Here is an 8,879-nt window from a genome sequence, read left to right as displayed (position 1 = left end):
TGTGCGATAGGCGTTATGAGCAACATGAAGAAGAGATGACAAATAGAGAGGTGTCTTGCCCAGGATTGTCTTGTATATGGAAAGAAACCAGTGATGGAGCCGCCAAGTATGAAGGGAGGGACAGCCCACTAATTTATACAGGTCGCAGTGATGAGTGTGAAAGGGTGCATTAGTGGCAAAATGGATGGATGAATGATAGAAAGTGTCAAGTTTTTTTAAGGCTGTATTTGGTGCCATTCTATACAGTAAATAATATCACCATAGTCCAAAATTGGCAGTACTGTCATCTTGACAAGGGTGCATTTGGTAGCATGAGTAAAAAAAGCTTTATTGCAGAAAAGAAAAGCTATTCTAGCTTTATGTAGATAGAAAAAAGGGTTGGGCCCAGAATGGAGCCTTGAGGCACACCTTTAGACATATTAAGTGGGTCTAACATAATGTTTTCAACCTTTAATTGCTGGGCACGGTTAGTAAGATAACAGACCAATACTGGAAAGCTTATAAGATTGGACAGACCAATACTGGAAAGCTTATGTAAAAGGATCCTATGGTCGACAAAGTCAAAGGCCTTGGCGAGGTCTATAAAGGTGGCAATACATACCTGTTTGTTGTCTAATGCTGTAATTACCTCATCAAGGACCTTTGTAGTGGCTGTTATGCACCCATGTCCTGTCCGACATTTATCCAAGAAATCATTTAATTGTTTATGAATATGAATAAACAACATGCCTCAACTCATCACAGTTCCCCTGCTCTAAGAGGTTCAGGTTTGTTCTTTGATGAGTGAACTGTTTTATTAATTACTGAACAGAACAAGGATAAATAAAGCTTTTCTTCCTCTCAGAGTTAATCGTTCGTGAAAACCTGCATCATCACAAAACAAAGTAGAGTCGTGCGAAACAATGTTGCTGTTTAGGTTCTGAATAAAAGAACGATAGAGAGCGTTTGTTATAATTTAATGATAAATGAGAAAGAACAAGAGAAAGAGAGGCTTTGAGTTTCCTGCTGACGTTGTACATTAATTACCCAGAATGCCCCACTACACCATAAACTTTACAGGCTGATGATAAAAGTGTTCGTTTAAAGCTGTAGTATTTTACAGACGGAGCGAACGCTGTCCAGGAAAAAGTGCTGAAGCGATGGTTTTCTCATCTTCACTGCTTAGTAAACGTCTGTCTCGTTCACTTCAGATGGATTTATTCATCAAACTCGTTATCTGTTTAGGCGTTAGTTATGTCATGCTAATTAAAGTGAAGGATGAAGATGGACAGGAGCGTGATTTGGTCAACAGGGACAGGATCAGGGGGAACGTGACAAACTCATTAAGCTTCTCATTCCTGAAGACGGTGTGTTCTGAACCTCGTAGTAATTTCAGCTCGAACTTACCTGAATGGACACCTTTATGAGGCATTAAGCTCCATCACGTGCGTTAGAGATGGGGAAATGGAACTATTTGGGCCACAAGGGAGTGAAAAAGAAAATGACTGAAATGCAGAAAGATATTAAACTTTAACAGGGTTTTGTGCAGCTTTCAGCAGAAGGAAACACAATCTCAGAGCCTGAGCTGCAGTTCTACTCTTTAGAACTGTTTGTCCAACTATTTCTGAATTATTCAGCTTTTGTACCTTGTGAGAGCAACTTGACATTGTGTGTGTGTGTGTGTGTGTGTATGACTCAGTGTGCAAGATGATTTGAACTGAGCTTGTAAATAAAGAGTCATTAACTCCTGAATTCCCTTGTAATTATTTCTTCATTAAATATTTGCAGAGTTTAAAGGCGTTCATTAAGTCGCGTCATCAGCGTGAGTGCAGATGACAAAAGATCCTCATTGTGCACTAAAGTGAATCTAATAAACTCCTCGAACCTGTTTCTGTTAAAAGCACACACATACACACTCTCTCATGAAAATAAACTCATCACATAAGTGTTCGAATTTGATCTAAAACACACAACAAAGCCGAGCTGACAGCGAGTTTTCTGTTCACTGGAGCGTAAAATTAATTATCAGAAATTGTGTTAAACGTTGTTACTGAATTGGCGGTAAATTTCCCCGGAGCTGCAGAAGGATTTAATCAGGTGCACAAGCTTGAGGGCTTCTATTGTGATTCATACCTTAAACTTTTCATTATCAGATTTAATTTACACCAGTGTGTGATCATCAACAACAACAAGCTTATATTCCTACACACACACACACACACACACAACTGTACATCCCTAAACACTAATAAAGATGTGGACAGGTGTAGCTGTAAGCTTTAATAACATACACTGTTGATATTCCCCCTAAACACCAGCTCAGAGAAGGATTTAATCTTCTCCTGTTACAGAATAAAAACCACAGAACAAACTGAGAGATCAAAACTACATTGAGTTTTTTCCTTCTACAACTTCACACAATCTATTCTAACTTTTCATACTTTTAGCTTATAAATAATAATTCTTCTACAGGAAATAAGAGCATCAATAAATCTATAAAAGGAGTAGAGGAGCAGAGGCTTTGTTCTGTTTAAGTGAGAGGAGTTCCTCAGGGTTCAGTGCTTGGCTCAGTGGAATTGGGATCTGTTCTTCTCTGTTCAGTTAATTGAGTGATTAAAGTTGGGGAGGAGCCATGGCCTGGTCTCTATGTTTTACAAAACAACACTATTGAGATTGTGTGTGAATGAGTGTGTGTGTTAAACTGTTATCCCAGCATGGAACGCACAGCGGTGTAGGAGTCTCTCCATTTGAGGATGATTTACGCTGGAGCTGAGCTACAGAGCGGTGAAGAAAAACATCTGGCAGCTTTTGCTCGTTTGTTTGTTGGCAGGAAGTGAAGCGGCACGGAAGCAATGGAGAACGCCGTCAGTAAACATTCAGGATACAAATCAAATACACAACTTAGTTAACAGCAGCAGCTCTTTTTACACACATTCAGTGGTTTTCAGTTCCACAGAAGACTTCAGCATCACTTCTGTACCTCTGGCTGGTGTTGTGAGTTTTGCATTTGTGAAACACATTTAAGCTGCACTGAACATTTGGGAATAGTTCAGTTCATCCTGTGCATAAAGACAGCTGGAGCAGGATTAAAGTTTTAATCGGAGGACGTTTGTTTAAGTAACGTCATTTGAACAGGATTATTATAACTGAGGAAATGCAGTGTGTTTGGAGAATTAGAGACGATGATTAGCTTCAGAATGACTCAATTAAATCCACACTAATTCCCAGATAAAACTAATCCAGCGTGAATAAGGCTACTGTTTCAACACGGCTCACTCGGATAAATAATGGAACTCTGTTTTGCTTTTTGCTTTTTCACAGAAAGAGAGAGAGAGAGAGAGAGAGAGAGAGAGAATCATATCACCTTCGCTTGCTAATGATCACTCCATCGCTCATTCCTCACCGTCCATCCATCAATACATCACTGCTGTTCATCATTACTCCACAACTCTTCCTTTACCATCATTACATCTGCCTCTGTCACTCTCTCCATCATTAATCCCTCTCTATCATTCTGTCAATCAATTCAACACTCTATAACTCTACTCTCTTACTATATTCCTTCATTACTCATCCATCCCCATCAATCTATCTCCCATCACTTGTCCATCTGCATCACTTCATAGTTTTATGAATCCATCACTTAGCTTTTTTTCCTATTGTATTTACTCCATCTATTACACTTCTTTGTTCATTACTTGTCCCTTTCATTCCTCCATCACTTGCCTTTCACCATTACTCCAGCCGTTGTCCTTCAGTTTAACTTCATCACGCATCCCTTTCTACTTCTCCATCACTCCATCACTTGTATTTTACTAAAACTCCATCATTAGTTTTACTTCTTACTCCATCACTTGCCCTTTTCCAGCACTTCACTCTTCTCATTCCATTGCTCCATCACATCATCACACATCCCTCTTCTGTCCTACATCAGTCTTTTCCTATTCTCTTTCCCTATCCAAAGTTGAGCTGGTGGCCGAAGTTAAAAATGTAACTCTCTAAAAGAAGACTAGAGAGATAAAAAGAGCAGAATGTAGTCACACATCCTATGCACTCTTCCATTCATCTTTCTCTCTTGTTTTTTCTGTTTCTCGTTTAGCACAGAACAGAGCTGCGGCTTGGCCCGGGGCCTCATTTTCACCTGAGTGTCAGTGTGTGTCCTCCACTCAGGCACGAGAGAAAGTAGCATCCATGAGTCTTTAAGCTGCTTACACCTCACTGAGATGGAAGAGAGTGTGAGAACGTCCTGACTAAAACCCACCTGGCCAGGTTAAAGACGTCGTCCATTAGACCAGCACGATTCCCCACTGAGATGATCTGCACACACACACACACACCACACGGTTTCATCAATAAGAGAGGGTCAAACAGGGTACAGACAGGATAGACGTATCAAATGTAAAAAAAAAAAGGAAATAGAGTACAAGAGAATCAGATAAAGATGGGAAAAAGGATTATGAGAAGTGAACGAGTGCAGTAGGTCACACACAAACACACACACAGAAGGAAGGAGAAGGAGTTGCATACTGTGGGGTTGATCATCAGCTGCTGGATCAGAAGCCTCCAGTTGTGAAGGTCGTAGTTCACCCTGAAGTAGCCCGTCTGATTGACGTTGCCTAGCAACCACGTCTCCTCGTCTATACGTCCCACTCGGTGCGTCTCTATAAATAAACAGGGAGGAAGAGCGAGAAGAGAATGTTTAGATTCAATCACTCTTTCAGCTCATCCCTCTATTACTACATCTCTACAAAACCCTTTTCTCTATCATCTACTACACCAATCATTCTTCTACATCACTCCATCACTTGTTTTTCAACACCACTCATATCTCTACATCACTCCAACATTTATCCTTCAGTACTTCTTGTTCCTCTGCATCCATTTATCATCCCATATCTGTCATTGCAGTACTCATTCCTCTACATCTGTCCATCGCTCTTTTCTCTCAGTCTTTTTCTTTCTCATCACTTCTTCCTCTACATCACTTGCTCCTATTCTACCCTTAAAATTAATCACTCCATCACCGATCCCTCTCAATTAATCGATCAGATCTATCACTCCATCAATCAATCACTCAATACTCCTCCTTCTCATCACTCCATCACTGCTTCATTCTATAAATAAAGGAGCAAGAGTGAGGAGAAATGTCAGATTCAATTACTTCATCAGTCCACTCCATCACTCATCCTTCTGCATCACTCTATCAATAATTAAATAGGAAGAAAGAGCAGGAAGAGAATGTTTAATCGCAACACACACACACACACACACACACACACACACACACACACACACACACACACACACACACACACCTTATGGAATGACAGATAAAATGTCTGCAACTGAACTGCCTCAGAGACGATGATACACATTATGTATAGTCAAGCACTTTACCACACAGACGTGACCGCACTTTACAACCATAACAACACACGTCTAGAGAACTTTACAGCTTTACTCTAAAGACTCATTCAGGATCTCCAGAGATCCACAGGACTGTACACTAAAAGACTCATCCAGAGATCTACAGGGATCTACAGAGAATCTTACAAAAGACTCATTTGGGATCTCCAGGGATCCACAGACAATCAGAGCTTCTCACCATCGCATCTTTCAGGATCTCCAGGGATCTACAGATCTTAACACTTATAAATCATTTAGCATCTCCAGTGATCCACATAACTTCAAAACTTCTCACTAATGAATCATTCAGGAACTCCAGAAAGCCACATAACTTCAGAGTCTTTTATTATGAAACGATTTAGAATCTCCGGAGGTTTCCAGAACTTCAGAGATTCATACCAAATAATCATTCATAATCACCAATGATCCAGAGGGCTTTAGAGCTTCACACAAAATAATCATTCAGGGTCTGGAGAAATCTACAGGGTTTTACATTTATAATACTGTGGCACACTCTGAGGCTTCAGAGATTCTCCATTAAGAATGCTTCATGATCTCCAGAGATCTACTGAGATGACCATCAGTCTAGTGACTGCTTCAATTCTGCTCACTGTCTCCTGTCAGAGAGAAAAGACAGGATTTAAGGATGTTTAGGTTAGGGACACTCTGGGGACTCAGTTCCCTGGACACAGAGAAAGGAACCCTTTCGGCAGGAACCTCAGTGACAACATCACAGCTTAAATTCAATTCTTCCAAACGATTGTGCTCTGAAAGGATGGCTTTCTGCGGTGATTCATCAATGAAGCAGGGCCTCTCATACACAATTTCTGTGTGTGTGTGTGTGTGTGTGTGTGTGTGTGTGCATGTGTGTGTGTGTGTGTGTTTTAAGGCTTCTACCTGTTTTATTAATGATCCAGATGAGAGACTCAGACGATATGTGACTGAAGTTTCCCAATGCCAGGTTTAACGGGATCTGCCACTGCAAACTGACACACACACACACACACAGAAAGAGGACAAGATAATTAATACACAATGAAAAGACTTTTTTTTTCATAGGCAGAAGTTTTTTACTTGAACAAAAAGCAATAAGAGAGGAAAGACATGTCGGGAGAAGAAATTGAAGGTGATGGAGCATAGACACAAACTCTTTGGTTTTACACACTTACACACACATATACACACGGCATTAATCATTCGCTCATGTTCCTCTGTCTGCCAACACACATTCTCTCAGAAACAAAAACCAGGGTTGAGTCATCAGCAGCATTACAGTGCCAAAATTAATTAATAAATAATAATAATAATAATAATAATAATAATAAAACCCTGCAGCTTTTTGTTACATTCCAGTGTTTAGTCCACCGCCTAAGAGTATTACACTGGAGCTGTTTGTGTGTTTGTGACCTTACAAATGGATTGTCACAGTGTGTTTAGTGTTTGGGCATATAGATGAGGAACCGATTCTGTCCTTCACACGTGATTACAGCGCTCACGTCAACTCCAACAGGAGCACAGAACAACATGTTTGTACTTTTTAAACCTTTTCAGAAACAAAAATACTTAGAAAATGCCTAAGAGATGTCCAGAAGATGTCAACGGCAGACCTTCCATCACCAGGTAACCATCACAAAGACGTCTAGATTACATTGAAAGTTAGTTCTTTCAAAATAATCTAGTTCTCTGTCTTACTTTGAAAGCTGCACTGACATTGTATCCAAATACATACACTTTCATTTGGAGTCGGCCTCTTTTTTGCAGCTGTAACAGCTTCGTTGCACGTTCATTCAATGGAGCGTTTATGAGCTCAGCCACTAATGTTGGATGAGAAGGCCTGGCTCGCACTTTCCGTTCCAGTTCATCCCAAAGGTGCTCGATTGGGGTTGAGATCAGGGCTCTGTGTCTGAGGCCTCCAATAACAAACTAGACTCCATATTAACTTAAAGACATCTACTGTTATATTGAACTTCCACCCTTCTAACACATAGTACGACTGCAGATCAATCCCTGCTAAATGGGTTCCCTGGTAAGTCTGGTTTCTCTCAAGGTTACTTCCTATTGTCATCTCAGGGAGTCTTTCCTTGCCACCATTGCCCTCAGCTCAGGAACAATCTAATAATTTAGATTCATACAAATTTGAATTTTATACAAACTTCCATCATTTCTTTTGATTGTGTAAAGATGCTTTGCAACAATGACAAATTGTTAAAAATGCTATACAAGTAGAATTTATTTGAATTTAATTAAATTGGGTGGGCCAGTCACGTTCTTCCAAACTGAACTCGTTAAAACTATTTCTTTATAGTCTTTGCTTTGGGCACGCTTTCACCAGTTAAAAGTTAAAAGCATAGCAAGATTTCTTGGTATGCTGAAGCATTAACATTGCCCTTCACTGGGGATAAGGGACCTGATTGTAATACATGAATTCAATAATTAACACGTTTGGCTAAATACTTTTGTCCATATAGAAAATGTCAAAAGTCTCCTGCTTGGGCTTCAGTGTGTAACTTGTCCATGTTCTACAAGGTCAGTGTTGCCCATCTAAACATTCTGAGTGCTGTGGTCTACTTCAAACACCTTTTTAGTCCATACTAAGTTGGGGTGGCTACCTCCTGACCTTTTGGCTATGATTCACACCAGCCCTGGTGCTAATACTGTAAGTAGTTAAACAGGATGATTCGCATTTTAGGATTAATTAATGAAAGTTCCACTACACTAGGATTTCTATCTAATACAATATGATACCTTCACTTCATGACCCTGGAGGAAACCCCATGGTATCCAGGTGTTTTGTCTGTAATGTGACACGTTTCAGCAGCTATCCAAAAACTTCACATTTTCTGCTCTCTCTCTCTCTCTCTCTCTTTTCATTCCTCTTTCCCTAACAGAAGACTCTGGAAAATAATGAGGCTCCACAGAGAGGCTGCATGGGATCCAGCATGACCGCCTGAACAAACTCGCTATCTTTATAAAGCAGCTGCCTTTCACACATTTTCCTACAGAAATAATATCAGAGGTGCCCATAAAGAGTCAGTGTGAGTTAGATGGACCGTTGTCATGGATAAATTAGTGACACCTAATAGTAACTTTATTAAATACATCCTCCCTGTGCATATGTGTGTGTTTCAGTGTGTAGACTGATTTTGGACTTTTTCACACTTGACTCTTTCCTTGTCAGGCAAGTAGAAAAATCAAGGAGAAAAAAAGAACAACAACAAAAAAAAAAAAGCCCTCAGCAGCAGCCACACCTTCAGAGGTGAGAGACAGAGAAAGAAAAGTAAAACTTGGACAAGTCTGAAAAGAAACTGCTAATGATAAAAGAAAAGACAGGAACAGTGTGTGTGTGTGTGTGTGTGTGTGTGTGTGTGTGTGTGTGTGTGTGTGAGAGAGAGAGAGAGAGAGAGAGAGAGAGAGAGAGAAAGAGAGAGAGAGAGAGAGAGAGAGGACATGTTCTTTAGGACAGAAATATTGCATCAACTCTTCCATGGGGTGAG

The 8,879-nt window shown here is 40.2% G+C and overlaps 1 protein-coding gene across 1 annotated transcript in view; it reads right to left on the bottom strand.

The window, feature by feature from the left end:
* Nucleotides 1-8,879, bottom strand: part of LOC128534330 (thyrotropin-releasing hormone-degrading ectoenzyme-like) — a 58,478-nt gene that overhangs the window by 7,966 nt on the left and 41,633 nt on the right. Inside the window, exons 11-13 of the mRNA XM_053508721.1 lie at nt 6,283-6,371; nt 4,507-4,640; nt 4,241-4,296 (exon numbers count right to left, since the gene is read on the bottom strand). Coding sequence (XP_053364696.1) covers nt 4,241-4,296; nt 4,507-4,640; nt 6,283-6,371 — 279 coding nt within the window. The remainder of the gene's footprint in view (nt 1-4,240; nt 4,297-4,506; nt 4,641-6,282; nt 6,372-8,879) is intronic.

This window comes from Clarias gariepinus, chromosome 12, assembly GCF_024256425.1.
Source record: "Clarias gariepinus isolate MV-2021 ecotype Netherlands chromosome 12, CGAR_prim_01v2, whole genome shotgun sequence".
Lineage (NCBI taxonomy): Eukaryota > Metazoa > Chordata > Actinopteri > Siluriformes > Clariidae > Clarias > Clarias gariepinus.
Note: the sequence above shows the minus strand (reverse complement) of the source record. Positions and strands in the feature narration are given on the sequence as shown.